The sequence below is a fragment of the Hemicordylus capensis genome, chromosome 6 (genome assembly GCF_027244095.1).
Source record: "Hemicordylus capensis ecotype Gifberg chromosome 6, rHemCap1.1.pri, whole genome shotgun sequence".
NCBI classification, from domain to species: Eukaryota; Metazoa; Chordata; class Lepidosauria; order Squamata; family Cordylidae; genus Hemicordylus; species Hemicordylus capensis.
In genome coordinates this window covers 12,508,272-12,525,239 of record NC_069662.1, presented here as the reverse complement: position 1 = coordinate 12,525,239, position 16,968 = coordinate 12,508,272, and the positions used below count along the sequence as shown (strand labels likewise).

At 46.7% G+C, this 16,968-nt stretch overlaps 1 protein-coding gene across 2 annotated transcripts in view; it reads right to left on the bottom strand.

Moving 5' to 3' along the window:
- Positions 1 to 1,609: 1,609 nt before the first annotated feature.
- The window catches only part of PNP (purine nucleoside phosphorylase), a 36,731-nt gene continuing 21,372 nt past the window's right edge, over positions 1,610 to 16,968 (bottom strand). Inside the window, exons 1-7 of one of the 2 annotated variants that reach the window (XM_053265113.1) lie at positions 14,615 to 14,846; positions 13,798 to 13,878; positions 10,924 to 11,093; positions 10,656 to 10,759; positions 9,017 to 9,192; positions 7,290 to 7,480; positions 1,610 to 5,330 (exon numbers count right to left, since the gene is read on the bottom strand). In XM_053265113.1, the coding sequence (XP_053121088.1) occupies positions 5,113 to 5,330; positions 7,290 to 7,480; positions 9,017 to 9,192; positions 10,656 to 10,759; positions 10,924 to 11,093; positions 13,798 to 13,805 (867 nt within the window). In that variant the 5' untranslated portion in view covers positions 13,806 to 13,878; positions 14,615 to 14,846 and the 3' untranslated portion in view covers positions 1,610 to 5,112. Of the gene's footprint in view, positions 5,331 to 7,289; positions 7,481 to 9,016; positions 9,193 to 10,655; positions 10,760 to 10,923; positions 11,094 to 13,797; positions 13,879 to 14,614; positions 14,847 to 16,968 lie in introns of those variants that run through there. The other variant, XM_053265112.1, reaches the window with a different exon arrangement.

Genomic DNA, 16,968 nt, shown 5'->3' with positions numbered 1-16,968 from the left:
CTGCCCTTTCCCAAGGCCTCTGTGCCACACAAAAATATGTCCCTGATGATTGCAGAGCCCTAAGGGCAGGGGCATATCTAGATAAAATAGGCCTAAGGCAAGCACTGAAATTGCCCCCCCTTCCAAACATCTGACACCCATTTTTCAATGGAAGGGGAAATGCCTGTATTGTGTTAAAGATTTATCAGGCATGAGTACAAAATTAATATTTATCAGGCATGAGTACATCCATTCCAAAAGAAAGATTGATTTCTGTTCACTATTATATGGCTTCTCTTTCACTGAAGGTGAAATTGAATATTTCTTTTGCAAATGAACGGTCAGTATCCCCATCCATGTTGTAGCAGATCAATTGATACAGTTGGGGGGGGGATTCTTTTAGTTTACCCAGGAGCGGGGGGTGGGGGGAAGAGGGTGGTTGAGGGAAACGGTTGTGTGTAGTGGTTAGAGGGTTGGACTAGGGCTGGGGAGACCCAAGTTCAGATCCCCATTCAAGCCATGAAACTTACAGGTGATTCTGTGTCAGCCATTTATCTCTCAGCCTAACCTCTCTCACGGGGTTGTTGCAAGGATAAACATAACCACGCAGTCCTCTGAGCTTTTTTTTTTTTTAAAGCAAAAGCAGGTTATACATGGGAAAAACCAACACATTAGGTGCTTGCACCAGCACCTGATTGCCTAATCCACACCTAATTGCCCAATCCACATCACCCCCCCCCTGCGAGCACTTGCCGTTTATTTCAGGCAGCGTTTGCTGCCTGAAAGCATCTATTCCCCTTTCTCTCCCTCCAGAGAAGGAGAGAGAATAGATGCTTTCAGGCAGCAAGTGCTGCCTGAAATGATGCCAAAGAGCTTGCTCAGGCTCTTCAGAGCTTGAGGCCATGCCCCCTTTGATATCACATGCAAAGAGGGCATGGCCCCAAGCTCTGGAGCTTTAGGCCACTCCCCCTTGACATCACATGCAAAGGGGCATGGCCTCGAGCTCTGAAGAGCCTGAACAAGCTCTTCGGCATCATTTCAGGCAGCGCTTGAATTTCTCCCTCTCTGGAGAGAGAGAAAGGGGAATAGATGCTTTCAGGCAGCAAATGCTGCCTGAAATAAACAGCAAGTGCTCACTGGGGGGGCGGGGTGCCTCTCTGGACCACAGTTGGGGTGGACCTCTGGACTGCAGTTGGCATGGCAGGCACTTTGCGCCCCCTGCAATGGCGCCCAGAGCATGTGCCCTGCCTGCCCTACCCTTGTTACATCCCTGCCTCACGGACATGTTTTCAGGTGGTACAGAGGGCTTCTGGGTAAGGGAAGGGCATCAAAAACTGCCACTTCCCTGCTGCTCTGATGCAATTAATTGGGAAGTTCTGTTAAACTGCTCTCTCACTGCACCAGTATATCCTTGCACTGTACGTCAGCCACTAAGCATATCAGAACCAGAGACATGTTAAATGTAAACATGTAGTTTTGCCCAGAGTTAATCAGAATCTCCTCAGTTACTGAACAGGTTTTCCACACTGGCTTGTCATGGGCGGAAATCCTCTTGCATGGACAACTTCCACCAGCCTGCAAAATCCTACTGAAAGATGCTCCCCCTAAATGAAATAAGAACTCAAACATGCCACTTTTATTCACTTCTTTATTATTTACTAATATTATAATTATTAAACAGGGGCTCCATTCATTTAAATAAAATAAAAAGTGCAGAATGTGAATGAGTCCTCTAAAAAAAATAGAGATTGTTTTTATATATTTCTAAAGCTGCAGAGACCTTCAAGGCCACTGGATGGATATGAGCTGTTGTTCTTCACACACACACATACACACAAACAAACACACTGCCAAGATCTTCTCAGTCTCCTTCGATGTCTCAGTGTTCATAACAATCCAGTCTTGCAAGGTTACAGGGGCTGTCTTGGTCCATGGTGGATATACAGTACAGAGGGTCAGAAAGACAGAAAGAGTCCTCACAAGCAGAAATCACAGCAAACACACAACCCAATCTGCAAAGCGGTTAAGTGGCAATGCCCAGAACACACCAGCTTGGGGGTGCAAACTGATGCACACTGAGGGGGAAACAACTCCCCCCTGGAATCCAGTTTCCAAAGGTAGCCACTTGCTTCCAAATAAATGCCACATCCATCACGCTACTTTCAGAGACTGTTTACATCTGTAGTGAGGTAAGGTTAAGTGCCTATATTCAATTGGCAAACTTTGACACATTTGTGCATAGGCCATAAACCGTAAGTGTGGTTTTAGCCTGGTCTTTTAACTTGACTTTATTAATCTTTAATTTTACATTGTATCTGTTTTGTTGATGTTGTGAGTCAGCCCGAGCAGTAATGTACTGGAGGGGTGGGGTATAAATATTTTTTAATAATAATAATATTCGGCCCAGCCCTGCCTAAGATTGCCAGTTTTTCAGCTGATCACTGCAGCTGTGCCTTGGACTACAGCTTGATATGCCCAGACACTAGCAGGCATTAATGTTTATCTGCATGTTGCAAATAATGTTTATCTGCATGTTGTCCCCTATTGACTGCTGTTAAAGACATAAGAACAGGGCAATGATTGTTTTCTGGTCAGTTGGCACATATCTGTGCCAACACACATCTGTGAAGTTCACTTAACCCAAGAGTGCTTTTTAAAGGTAGATATCTCTACTTCCTTCCCTCCCTCCCTCCATCCTCCACCCTAACGCAACCAAACCACTGTTGAAGGCATGGCTGCAAAGCCTTCCAGCTGTTGTTGGACCACAGCCCCCTCAACTCTACTATTTTATTCAATTAATCAATCAATCGCATTTTACTACCACTAAATCTCAAAGCCTCAAGGCCAGTTTGCAACGAAAAATCAAAAACCGTAACAGTTAAAAACAATCTATACTAATCACTTCATTCAAAGTGTTTGGAATTAATTTTGTTCTCCTAGGCATCTATAGAACTTTTACCAAAAAGGCCATCTGCCGCTTTTAAGGGCGGGGGGGGGGTTGTACTTACCCCTTCCTCTGCTTTTCCCCCTCTGGTGCTCCATTTTTAAGTAAAATCTTTGGGGCAGCAGCATTCCTCCTTGCCGCCCTTGCCCCCTTGTTGACTGCAAAACGCGGAAGTAACGTCCGTGCATGCACGCACTGCGTAGTGTGTGTGACGTGTGCGGCGTGCACATGCGCAGACGTTACTTCATTTTGCAGTCAAAAAGGGGGTTGGGGCGGCAGGGAGGAACGCTGCTGCCCTGAAGATTTTACTTTAAAATGGAGCGCCAGAGGGGGGAAAGCGGCAGGAGGGGTAAGTAACCCCCCCCCACACACACACACCCTTAAAGTGACACACACACACCCCGGCATCAGATCGCGCCTCCGTGGTCCGTGCACATTCCCAATAACTGGTTAGGGAGGAGCACCAACTTGCTCTTGACGCACATCCCTAGAATCCCCACGAGGTGTCAGCAGGCACATGGAGTCCGCATATAGTGTTGCTGCTGACACCATGCAGGGATGGGACAGCAGACAGCAAGCAAGGCTCCGCTCTCCTCTTTCTTAAAGCTCCCGGGCTCCGCTCGCAAAATGTGCTCGAACTGTGGTTTGTGCACATCCCTATAACTGGTCTTACTTAATGTACATGTTTGTTAGGCTAGCAATTCATAGATGCTAAAAAACCGGTGGCACCTGAGCTTGGTGAGAGGGACAGAAGAGTTTCTGTTGGTTATGAGGAAATGGCCAACTCTTTGAAGCCCTGCCCTGCGACTGCTGGGAATGATGGGAGCTGTAGTCCAAAAACAGCTGGGGGGCCAAAGTTGTGCAGCCCTGGTCTATGGTATTCCCCGCAAACTGAGGAATGATTCAGCAAAGGCAGTTGCTATGGCTGCAGCTCCTCTTTCACAAATCAGGAGGCAGCTGAGACTCAGAGACTGCAATGGTTCTTGGGGATCTTAGGGCTACTTCTCACAGGTAAGATGGCCAAACATTTTCTAGACTGTACCACTTAAATGCCTCTCTATTTAAAACAAACACAAAAATTCCTACACCTGGAAAACTAGCACTTCTCTCTGACATGCTAGTTTCCTAAGTGCAGGGATTTTCGTCATCATTGGCTGGACTGCATGCCCGCATGTGAGCCCTCACCTGCAGGCTGAAGTGATATAATCCAGATACAAATTTACTACGTCACTTCCTGTTTGTGAGAGTATGGCCTTTGTTACTTATTGCATGGGAATACCATTAAGGCTGGAGTGACTCCCTGGATGGTTAGAGTCCAAAGGCTTTTAGACAGAAGCATGGTGGGGGGGAAACAAAATCTCTTCACCTTGAAGGTGTTCAAGTGGACAGGTGTCCTGTCCCTCACCACTTCTATCCACCAGGGCTGTGGAGAGAAAGAACAGTCATAGCAAGGAAGAGAAATGAACAGCTTAAAAGGAGATGAAAGGTAGGCCCCCGTGAAGGAGAAACTGATGTTACTTCAAATACCAGAGGCAAACTCTCAGTGTGTGAGGACATACAACTAGAGATCGCACGGAGGATGCCCAGTGGAGAGGATGACAAATTAACAGCCAGGAGACGGAGTCGTAGCCTTCAGGAACAAGTGGGAAGTGGGTAAGAGTTCATTCGCCAGGTTCTACATGATCATCTTTTGATGAGAGAACGGCCATTTTGAACTTCAAAATGGTGGCCAGGCAACGTTTAGAAGGACATTCTCTGCATTCTGAACTTCAAGCAGCGAAAGGCCATAAAAATCCATATTATCTTGACAGTCGGTGCCAGCAACAGGGTGAGACAGATGTAACGTTGCAGCCAGAAGGAAAACCCTGGAACTTGGGAAGAGAAGCCGGAGAGACGAGTGGACCACTGAACCAGAGGACAGAGACCGGAGACAGAGGGACAATCCATCACAGCCCAAAGACAGTTAGGCAGAGTAGCGGAACAAAAATCTGGGGTACCATCTGATGGTACAAAACTCAACAGCAGGATTTGACAAGAGGAGAGATCATATCTGGGGAAAGATGGATGGAAGAGTCAAGCAGGTTCTTCTTGCCCGGACTTGTGTGGACAGTCCTAGTTGTGAGGTGACGGCTTCCCCACCAGAGCAGCTGGTGGTGAGGTATCCGTGGTGGGCTGGCCCAAACCATGCGCTAGGCCAAGTTGTTGTTGCGCTCAATGCGTTGCACCAGCAGGGAGACCAGTTTCTCAAGGGTGCGGGCGCTCTGGCGGCTGGCCTCCAGCACCTCGGCATGGTTGGCCTTCTCCTTGGTCTCGTAGTCCAGGATGGCTTTGTTGGTGATGAGGGAGAAGCCAAAGACGCGCATGCCGCAGTGGCGGGCCACAATCACCTCAGGAACTGTGCTCATGCCTGAAAGAAGGAGAGAGAGGGGGAGAATTAGGACTCAATGACCAGACTCGCACAGCCCTTCTGGGACTGAACCACTGCACAATGAAGGTGAGGATGGGGTTTGTACCAATGAGTTCTCCCAGATGTCAAAAACTCTCCATTGATAGAAAAACTGAACGTAAAAGAGAAAGCTAGGCTAGATTCCTTCGCTGTGGCAGGTTAGTCTTCCTCAGGGAGGATGTTTTTGTGGGAGTTTTCAGTCAGGAAATCATACTATCGCCCAACTCATATTCTGCAGCAATGCAGCCCTCCAGGAGAGCTATCCCACATGACTCATTGCAGTGCCAAGAAAAACAGCACCTGGTGAATTTCTGTCTGTTGTGCAGATTTTCATGGCACCAGAGCCGGGGTCCCAAAATATGCTCTCCAGTAGCAAGAAGAAAATGAATTCTGTTGACTATCAAGGGAAGCTTTCGCTCCTAGGTGAAACAAAGTTTTTTAAAAAGCTTCTGGCAACACCTAGTGGTGGAGACACCTTCTCTCAAAATGGTGCCAGGCTGCAACTTGGGCTGGGATGCAGCGCATATACGGCCCGCTTCTCCTTGGCTTTAAACCCTTTGGCAGGGAAGCAGGTGAAAAAGGGATGCACTTGCTCAAGCACCAAGTGAGAAAGCCAAGTCCTGCTGGCAAATGGAAGCAAGGGTTGGCTACCAAGCACAGCAAAAATGTGGGGAGCCCTGCGGCTCATTTCAAGGAAAGGGGACCCAAAAAGACAAAAACAAGGTTGCACCGTTCAACAGACTCCGTATAATGTGCCAGTTATCTTCATCAAGAGCCTGCGTAGGGGCTCATTATAACTGTGAGGATGCATCTGCCAGGTTCGGCATGATGAACACATTGACAAGAGAGCAGCCATTTTGAAATGTCAAGATAGAGGCCTCTGGTGCCCAGGAAGGATGTTTTCAATACTCTGAACTTTAAAACGTGAATAGCTGAACTTCAAAAAGTGAATAGCTGCAGAAAAATCAAGTTGCAAGTAACCCATATGAGCCTGATGGACAGGAACAGGAACACTATCTTTCCCCATAGCATATGCTGCCCCACTATATTATGCACTACCAAGTTTCAGCTTTTTTCTATCAACCTGGCAGAGATGAGGAGGAATACCCAAACAACTGTGGTAGGCCATACCCAGGGGCGTATCTAGTATGGGGCAGGCAGGGCACATGCCCCGGGCGCCACTTGAAGGGGGCACCATTTTTTAAAATTAAAAAATTAAAAAGAATGGATGGCTGCCGAAAACAAAATGGCCACCATGCATGCTCAAATGGCCTCTGCGAGGCCCTAGGCCATGCCAGGCCTCGCAGAGGCCATTTAGCATGTGTGGCAGCCATTTTGTTTTCGGTGGGCTTTTTTTTTTTTTTAATGGCCACTGCACATGCTCAAATGGTCCCTGTGAGGCCCTAGGCCTTGCCATTCCTTGCAGAGGCCATGTGAGCATGTGTGGCAGCCTCTAAAATGGCCACCATGCTGATCTTTGCAGACCCGAACAGGTCTGGAAATCAGCCTGGAATGGGCTGTGGCTGTGAATTAAGAGGCTGGCAGGGGGAGGGGAAAACTTTGCAGACCCTGCCCCCATGGCCTTTAGAAAGCCCCCCAAAGGGGCTACAGGTTGTTGTTTTTTAAAAAATGAGCCCCAGCATACTGAAATTTATAATTTTCCAACATTTTTTGGTCTGGCTACGTCCACTGCTAAATAGTTTTTGAAATATTAAAAGATTAATGAGCTTGACTTGTATTTTTGAGCTGATATTATGGTAAAGTTATCTGAAAGATGGGTGTCAGATGTTTGGACAGGGGGCACAATTTCAGTGCTTGCCCTAGGTGCTATTTTCCCTAGATATGCCTCTGGCCATACCTTACAAAAAACTATCCCCCCTCCCACATGCACACCTCCCCTTAACTCTGCCCCTGACTTACCCACAGCATCGGCACCCAGTCGCTGCAGGAACTGGCATTCAGCGATAGTCTCATAGTTGGGGCCCCCCAGGGCACAATAGACTCCTTCACGCAAGCACCCGGAGCAGTCCATCTCTGCCGCCACCGAGTGTGCCAGCTTCCTCAAATCTTGGTTGTAGGCATCAGACATGGCTGGGAAACGCACTCCGAACCTGTAAAGGGGGCAGGGAAGAGAACGGGAGAGATCAGAGACAGACAGACAGACATAGATGGGTTGTCAGAGGGAGAAAGACGAGGTGGCTCTTTTTTTATTTTTAGGAAGAAAGGTAGAGAGAAGACAGTCAATACAATAATTTAAAAGCCTCTCGTGTGGTTTATATTCTGGGCCCTTTCTTTTCTGTGTGTTTAAAATGTGGCAAAATCCAAATCAGAAAGGTTTCTAATTATTATTTTAAATGACATTGAAAATTTGCTTTTGCTTTTGAAAGTAATTGGTATTTGCTTTTTAAAGTAATTTCTTAATGGCAATATACTCTGATATGTTTTGAGTAAGGCTACAGTATCTAGATTTGAAATGTACGCCATCAATCAGTGTCATCTTGAGGTAAATGAAGTCCTGGATTTACCCAGGACTTTGACTGCTAGTTTTTTACTAAAATTGTTAGATGGGTCTCCCATCCCTTCTCCCATCCCTTCTGATCCAATCTAATCCCATTCTGATCTATTTTTAAAGAGCTGTGTGGTAGGCTGAGGTCACGTGCGTGCCGGCATCGAGTGCAGGGGCAGCTGCGAGACGCCCCACCAGCCCAAAAAGATATCCAGGAGGCGCGCCGGTATTATGGAAGTGGCAGCAAGCAGGGGAGGAGCAGGTATGGACCTGGTCTCCTTGTTAAAGGGGCTGTGGAAGCCCTTGTCCTTCCAAGGGATTGTGCTGGTGATTTGGCAGCCAAATCACATTTCGGCACATCCCTAGTGTGCAGAATCTGTGAGTGGCTTGTTTTACGGGCCTCCACAGAACAGTCATCCCAGCTGCTCTGGGCTGATGCATGCAATAACTGGGGGGAGAGCCACATTGCAATGTGGATTGGATTGCAAAATCTTACCTGGCTGGAGGGGTCACAGTCCTGCCTTTGGGGACTAGAACAGTAGGACTGTAGGCACTTCCAGCTCTATGCTTCCATGGAGCTGCCTTATACAGAGTAAGACCACTGGCCCATCTAGCTCGGTATTGCCTGCGCTGGCTGGCATCAGCTCTCGAGTCTCAGCGTCTTTCCCCACCTTACCTGGAGATGCTGCCAAGGAGTGAACCTGGGACGCTCTGAATGCAGAGCTGATGCCCTGCCACAGAGTTATGGCCCCATCCCCCAAAGGCACGCATGAGTCTCCCATCCAAGCACTGACCACACCAAGACCTGCCAAGTTTCAGCAAGGAGGCTGTATCATGTCGCCTTAGACCGTTCTCGGACTGGCAAGCACAGGAACATAGGAAGCCGCCTTATACAGAGGCTACACTGAATGGCATCAGCTCTCCAAGGTTTCAGGGGAAGAGTCTTCCCCAGCCCTACTTGGAGATGCTGCCAGGGATTGAACCGAGGACCTTCTGCACGCAAAGCAAGTGCTACATCCCTGGGCTGCAGTCCTTGTATCTTAATATGGGAGAAACCGCCCTCTTAAATAGACTAGTCCCAAGCGGCAACGCCTCCACCCATCGAGGCGGATGCAGCAGAAGACAGGAAGCCCCAGCTTACCTCTCTTCATTAGGCCCCACCAGGGGGTTCTGCCCAGAAAACCCCGGCATGTTGATGTGATCGCGGATCACCATGATGTCTCCCACGTTGTATTCAGGGTTGAGCCCCCCAGCAGCATTGGTGACGATGAGGGTCTCCACGCCCAGCAGGTGGAAGATGCGGACCGGGAAGGTCACCTGGAAGGGGGAGCAGGAGGGAATTTAAAAACACGACGACGACAAATACTTATATGCCACTTCTCAACCAAAGTTTCCAAAGTGGTTTGCATAGATAAATAATAAATAAATTGACTGATTGATTGAAGGGCGTGTCCATCTAGGACAGGCCTTGATGAGTTTTCTTCGGACCTAGCAGAAAAATTTAGCAAAATTTAGCAAAATTTAGGAGCCAGCCAATGCACACTGGGCAAAATTACTAACTTAGTGAGGGTCACTGCCGAGGAGCAGGATGGACGGGCTTCTCTTCATCCCCTTTAGAAGTACTGTATTTAGAGCAGAAAGAGGACTGTCTGGGCGCTTTCCAGATTAAACCCGACCACAGTGTCACTACGGATCTGCTAAGTGTACTTCTGTACTTCTGTGTTGTGACCCCGCCGTCTCTGCGCTGACAACAAGGTGCCGTTCACATTTCCGATGCCTTCTTTTGGATTGTGACACAGTGCTACAACGTTGCATGTGTATTGTAAAAAAAGTAGCTGTATTTTCCCATTGTAGGAGTTTGAGATTCTGGAGGTCGTTTTCAATATGAACCTGCCAAACCGAAGCATTTTAGTCCTGTTGTAGGGTTTAATCTAGAAAGCGAGCTGGGGCAAATACAAATTTTATTAAATAACTCTGCCTGAGAAAATCGTCATCTAGGCACCATGGTTAAATTTCTGGGTATTGTGGCTCCCTGGAGTCTGGGATAGAGCTAGGTAGAAACAGCTGATTTCAGGTATTTTCCGGAACAGAATCCTGACCACACTCACAGCTGTGGATCAGAACCTTCAAAATTTCTTTGCAACAATGTCCAATATCTTCTCTAGATCCCTGTGGCACCCACTAAGTCAGGAGTTCCCAACTTGGGGTACACAGATGTTGTTGGACCCAAACTCTGCATCATCCCCAGCCAAAGTGGATTTTGTAGTAATGAAAAGTAGAGGTTTGCAAGCGCAGGCCAGCAGGTGGCGCTGTGAAAATAGTGCAAGGGCTGTGCACAGAGTGTGGTGGAGTTGAAACACACTATGAGGGACCATGGGAATCTGTGAAATATGGTGCCAGCATCTGGAACCTGCACAAGAGTCTGCGAGAAAGTGCAGGAGCTTTAAAAAGTCTTTAGCAAACTGCTATCCGGAAAGCCCCATGCAAACTGTCTGGATGGTATACCTTCTGACCTGAAAGTTTTTACCTCCTCTGCCACTATTCCCAGATATGTTGAATTAGCCATGGCCTCTCAGTGTTGATGCAAAGGAACTTTGCACATGCTCATAAATGTCTGCTTCTTGATATTGCTTTGGATATGGGCTGATTCCTGTCACACACAAAAATGCTTCTATGCCTACATCCTAGCTCAAACTTAATCTCTGCATAGGAGTGTCCAAACATTTGGTCTCCAAAATCAGCTGGGTTTTGAAAAATTTGTAACTGTGTAAATAACTCACCTTCCAGAGGGGGTAACCTTCATACATGTGGAAACGGCCTTGCATCACCACACTGGGCGTCCCACTGAGGTTCCCAAACACCAGTCTACCAGCATGGCCTACAACTGGAGTGAGGGGAAAGAAGGGTTACATCACCTGTTGCTGCCTCTAGTGGCCGATATATGGCACGGTGGCACTTTCTCTCCCTGCCCCCATTGCATTCTACCGCCCCCTAGTGGCCACCATGCATTACACTAAAGTTTGTCCTTTCTGATTCATTTGGCCTCACCTGTACTCTTGGGGAAATTGGGGATCTTGGTGTATTCAAATGCCACTTGGTCCTTTAGGAGGTCAGCTAGTCCTCCAAGGCCTGAGCCGCAGATGATGGCCACCCTGGGCCGGTGCTTCGTTTTGGCCAGTAGCCAGTCTGCCGTCCGCTTGCAATCCTCATAAGTGTATCTGATAAAAGAAGAAAGAGAGACTGCTGAACTGGATACTGCAGGACTAACAAATGCACTCACAGCAGGACTAGTTTCTTGCCCCTAGGGGGCAGCAAGAACACACAGACATACAGTATGTCTCCTTCAATCTCAAGGGTTTTTTAGAGTCTTACATTGATAGTGTTTTGCAGTCACTGGAAATGCTTCAAGTTGAACTGAAAGCGTTTTAAGTACAGCACCAATACAGGATTCGGGGGTCAAAAACCTGCTTTTCCAAAGTTTTTCAAATCTGGTAAAGTGTAGGGGAAACCCTACCTCAAATTTTAAATTATACACACAAACAGAATCTATATAACAGTAACACTTCACAAGATATAAATCTTCTTATGTTCTTCTTAACCCCTGCTAACTAGATAAAGAGGCACCTTTTAAGCATGATGATTCTCTTTATTTAGCAGGGGGAGAGCAACTGGCCCTATCCACCCCCAGCACAGTACCCCTCCAGTGACTGTTGTTGGTGTTTGTCTTATGTTCCTTTTTATATTATGAGCCCTTTGGGGACAGGGAGCCAACTTATTTATTTACCATTTCTCTATGTAAGCCACTTTGGACACTTTTGTTTAAAAGCAGTATATAAATATTTGATGTTTGTTATGTTAAAAGCATTCCATTATCCCAATAATCCTTACAAACAATCTTGCAAAGCAAAAAAAGTATAATTGCTACCGCATATGTGCAAGGCAAGGTGTGAAGAAATACTCCACTGCTTCCATTATTTCATTTATTTATTGCACTTGGATTCCATTCTTCCTCCAAGCAGCTCAAGGTGACATATATGGGGTTTTTTTTATTTTAAAAAAAAAACCCACTTGGCAATCCTATAAGGTAGGCCAGGGTTACCCAATGAACTTCATGACTACAGCAAGCAGGAGGGATGTGAACTCGGGTCTCTGGGGCCTAGCTTATCACTTTAACTACTGCAATATACTACTTCCCATTTCAGGGCTTTGCAACAGAGGTGAGATCTCCATGGGAAACATCCGGGCTTACATCTATTAGGCAAGGGCTTCTCAAACTTAAGTCCCCAGATGTTACTGAACTTCAACTCTCATCCTCCCCAAAGCTATTGTGGAAGGGAGTTGTAGTCCAACATCATCTGAGGACCCAAGTTTGAGAACGCTTCTTTAGGTCACGCACACCAGCTCTCAAGATTTATTCAGAATTGACCAGTTTTTCTTAATATATGTTGTTTTCTGACTTCCTTTCTACAACTTGGCCTATGTTTTTTTTGGTGTAGTCATTGCAAAATATGCAACCCCAGAGATACCCCCCCCCAGTTCTCCCCCATCTCTCTCTCTCACACACACGCTTTAAAATACCTGATATTATTCATTCTCATGCTCTCGCTCTCTCTCTCTCTCACACACACACACACACACACCAGTGTTCCCTCTAAGACGTGCGCACATGTTTGTGCTTACACATTTTTTGATGTCTGCTCAGTTAATTTTAGATCCCGCTCAGGCTGAATCAGGAAGGTCCCATTCTGAATGCACATGCGCACACATTGCCTTGATACTGCCACCCAGAACAAAACCCATTCTGCACACAGATGAAAAAAAACTAGAGAGAACACTGACACACAACCAGATCTTTAAAATAAGGGGACATCTCTTTTTTTTATTTATGTAGACACTATCTATATATGCTAATAGGTGCAACTTCACACAGGTGGCTTCCCCCCCCCCCACCTTTTCCTCAGGACATTTTAATAAATTAAGCTCTACTGGAGCTAAAAATTTCCACTTGGCAAACCAGCTCAGTGGCACTTCCTTTTGTAACTTTCCATCACAAATGTTTTCAACTTTTGCCTTCAACTTCTGTCCCAGACTCCTCTTTCCAAGGATGAGTGCCATCTAGAAGAGGAGAGCTAGTCTTGTGATAGCAAGCATGACTTGTCCCCATAGCTAAGCAGGGTCTGCCCTGGTTGCATCTGAATGGGAGACTAGAAGTGTGAGCACTGTAAGATATTCCCCTCAGAGGATGAAGCCGCTCTGGGAAGAACAGAAGGTTCCCTCCCTGGCTTCTCCAAGATAGGGCTGAGAGAGATTCCTGCCTGCAACCTTGGAGAAGCCACTGCCAGTCTGCGAAGACAATACTGAGCTAGATAGACCAATGGTCTGACTCAGTATATGGTAGCTTCCTATGTTCCTAATATTAAGGTCACAACATGACATGGTGATGGACAAAGGGGGTGTCAGTTGTCATCAGTGACGGCACAGGGAACGTCCAATAGGTGCTTGTGGCACTCTCACAACCCCATTTCTCACTGCCATCTTTTGAAACCAGTATTTGTTCCTGTGCTTTCAACCGCATCTCTGTCTGCAGACACAACCTGGCTCATCTCCACACTGTTAAAAACTCCACCTGCTGATGTCTGGGAGCTGTTGCTAAAGGCACAGTAGCAGGTGAGGCTGGCTTTTTTCAGGTCAGCTGGCAACATTACAAAACGCTCCAAATTACAAGGCAAGGATCACATCTCTGCGGTCTTAAGGGCTCTGAAATGCAAAACTGATAGAACAGAAATGGAAATGAGCAAAGACAACAAAGGTTCCAGTTCAATTTCTGAAAAAGCAGCCACTTTGAGGGAAGAGATACCTTTATTTTGCTCAAAAATCAGCAACATAACACACAGTACACACAAGGGGAAGAGCATCACTCACTTCTGCATAACCTTTCAGTATGAAGTCATGGGGCAGAATTTGCTGCTCTGAGTTCTTCCTGTTCCAGAGCTCATCATATGACTGTATGCATTCAGGCAGGAAGAAGCTGAAATTATTCCTCTTGCTAAACTCTTACACCAGATCATCATTACACAGAGCTCCTGCTCATAAACCACACAACACAAGACTTTTCCCTTCTGAAGATCCAGTTTTCTCAAAAATGGGCTGCTTTTCTTAATTACTGGCATCAGGCTATGCCTATGGGAAATGTGCAGCTGGAGATTTTATCCATTTTATGAAATCAATTTTAAACTGCCCTGAGCCATTTTTGGAAGGGCGGTATATAAATCAAATCAAATCAAAAAATTGTATCAATTTTATAAAGCAGAGTTCTCAAACTAGGGTCCCCAGATGCTGTTGGACTACAACTCCCATCATCCCCATGTGGCTGGGGATGATGGCAGTTGTAGTCGAATGACATCTGGAGACCCTAATTTGAGAATTCCTGATAAACAGTCCATCTCTGTTTATTTGAAGTGCATTCTACTGTCCTTTATGTTTTGTATATCGGATGACAGCATTTGTGATCCGTTAACAATTACAAAAGAAGAAGAAGGGGGAGGACTGTTTTTCTCTTCTGAATTAAAGCCTTTTTAGGAAAGAAGTTGTCCCTCACAAACACATGGAAAAGATAAAGAGACCTTAACGGACTCGGAAGTGACTTTTTGTGTGTGTGTGGCCTTGACTTTCTATTTTAGAGTTGATGTGAGGCAGCCGGTTTCTAGACTGCCATGTGTAATCTGAAACTCCAAGGTACCTCAGAAGTCTGTCTGTCAGATATTCCTCGATGAGAATTTGAGATTGTAAGCTCCATGGGAGCAGGGACTTGTCTATGTTGCCTGTGTAACTCTGTAAGCTGCCATGCAGACTGATGGTACAGGAAAAACTAAACTAAACTAAACTAAAACTAAAAGGCTCAAAGTGGCCTGGGAAACAGCTTCTCTGTCATCACCAGCCTTTTCTTCAATAGGCTGTCTCAGGGGAGAACTGGGCCCATTATAGGGCTTGAACTCAGTTCCTACGGCAACAGCTAGGCCCCAATCCTGGACAAAATCATCAGGGTGTACGTGAGTTTAAAAAAAACCTACTTTTTTTTTAACTGGAATTGGAAAGAGTGCTTGACAGTGGAGCTTCATAGCATGAAGTAATGAGTCTCTAGAGAGAAGTGGAAAGACAACAATGCCCTAAGAGAAAAGGGGTCTCTTCTCTGTCCATCAACTTCACAGCAAAAACCCAGAGGCCCCCACCACCCATGCTAACTCTAGAGTCAATCCAGAAAGGAGAGGAAGGGGCCATATATAGAGCCAGCCTAGCCAGTAGGCAGCACTGGTGCCAGAGAAAGGGTAGGAACACAGGAAGCTGCCATATACTGAGTCAGACCATTGGTCTATCGAGCTCAGTGTTGTCTACACAGACTGGCAGCGGCTTCTCCAAGGTTGCAGGCAGGAATCTCTCTCCGCCCTGTCTTGGAGATGCTGCCAGGGAGGGAACTTGGAACCTTCTGCTCTTCCCAGAGTGGCTCTATCCCCTGAGGGGAATATCTTCCAGGGCTCACACTTTGTCTCCCATTCATATGCAAACCAGGGTGGACCCTGCTCAGCTAAGGGGACAAGTCATGCTTACTACCACAAAGCCAGCTCTCCTAAAAGCCCCAGTAAGAATACGGGGTTTTTAAACACCGACATCATATAGCTACAATGTCTGGAGATAGAAGCACCATAAAAACGGGGGAAACTTGTTATTGCAATCTTCCTGCTCAAATTCTTGGACAGTCTGTGTCCAGGGCTACACACTTCCTACATCCCGGACAGGACATCCATGTCCTGGATTGTGCAGGACAATCCTGGACATGTGGCAACCCTAACCTAAGACGCAAGTTTTGGGCAGTATAAAAATAGGCTAAACAAACAAACAAACTCAGTGCATCGGGCACCAGGCAGACCCATCACTTCCATGTTTGTTGCCCTGAACCTCAAAACATAACCCAGAACCCTTTGCAATATGCTCGGCTCCCATGGCTGGCCCACAGGGGCCCCTTAGCAGAGAAATTGATGTAAAAAGGGTTTGTGGGGGCGGGGGCGGTTGGGGGGGATCCGAGAGTTTAAAAACCATCCCGATAGGCAGCTCCAGACCTTGGGAGAACGTCTCTCTTTTAAAAGGTAAGGTAAAATGTGTCACCAAGTCGATTTCGACTCCTGGCACCCACAGAGCCCTGTGGTTCTCTTTGGTAGAATACAGGAGGGGTTTACCATGGCCTCCTCCCGCGCAGTATGAGATGATGCCTTTCAGCATGTTCCTATATCGCTGATGCCTGATATAGTACCAGCAGGGAGCCGTACACTTGGGATAAAAGGAGGAAGCTCACTGTGGAGGTGAGGACAGCCACACATGGTTCATTTCACCCTCCTCCCATGTGGCTCTGAAAGGGTACAAGGGCCACTTCAGGCAAACTTAGGGTAACAGTGCCAAGGGAAGAGAGCCCAGCTGGGCCAGGGACCACATGAATAGCAAGGAAATGGGACTCTGTAGACACTGGGAAAGTCCTGGGACAGACTTCAAAGGGATTTGGAAGGAGAAAGGGCTCAGAGGCACTGGAAAATCTGTGCGTCCCACGCTGTGTTGTTGGCGTCACCCTCTAATCGGTTCCTTAAACCTATTAAACTCCTTCTTGGCAGTGATGTGCCTCAGCATTGCCAGCACCGACACCTTTGGGTATTGCCGTAACCAAATGGAGCTGGAGGGAAGCGGAATAAACAGCTCAGAGTTGGAGGCTGGAACGGGGGTGGGCAACCTTGGCCCTCCAGCTGTTGTTGAACTACAATTCCCATCAATCCCAACCATTGTGGCTGGGCATGATGGGAGTTGTAGTTCAACATCAGCTGGAGGAAGACAAATTTTTTTATTGAACCAACAAACTACCAAAGCATACAGTACATTACAATAGCACAATTATATACAAATATACAAAATATCTGTTTTTACATTGTGTGTATATATATATGTGTGTGTGTGTATGTGTATGTGTGTGTATACACACACACACACACACACACACACACACCGATTTGCAGATATGAGGTTGGAAACCAACAGAGTTGTGAGGTATATGTA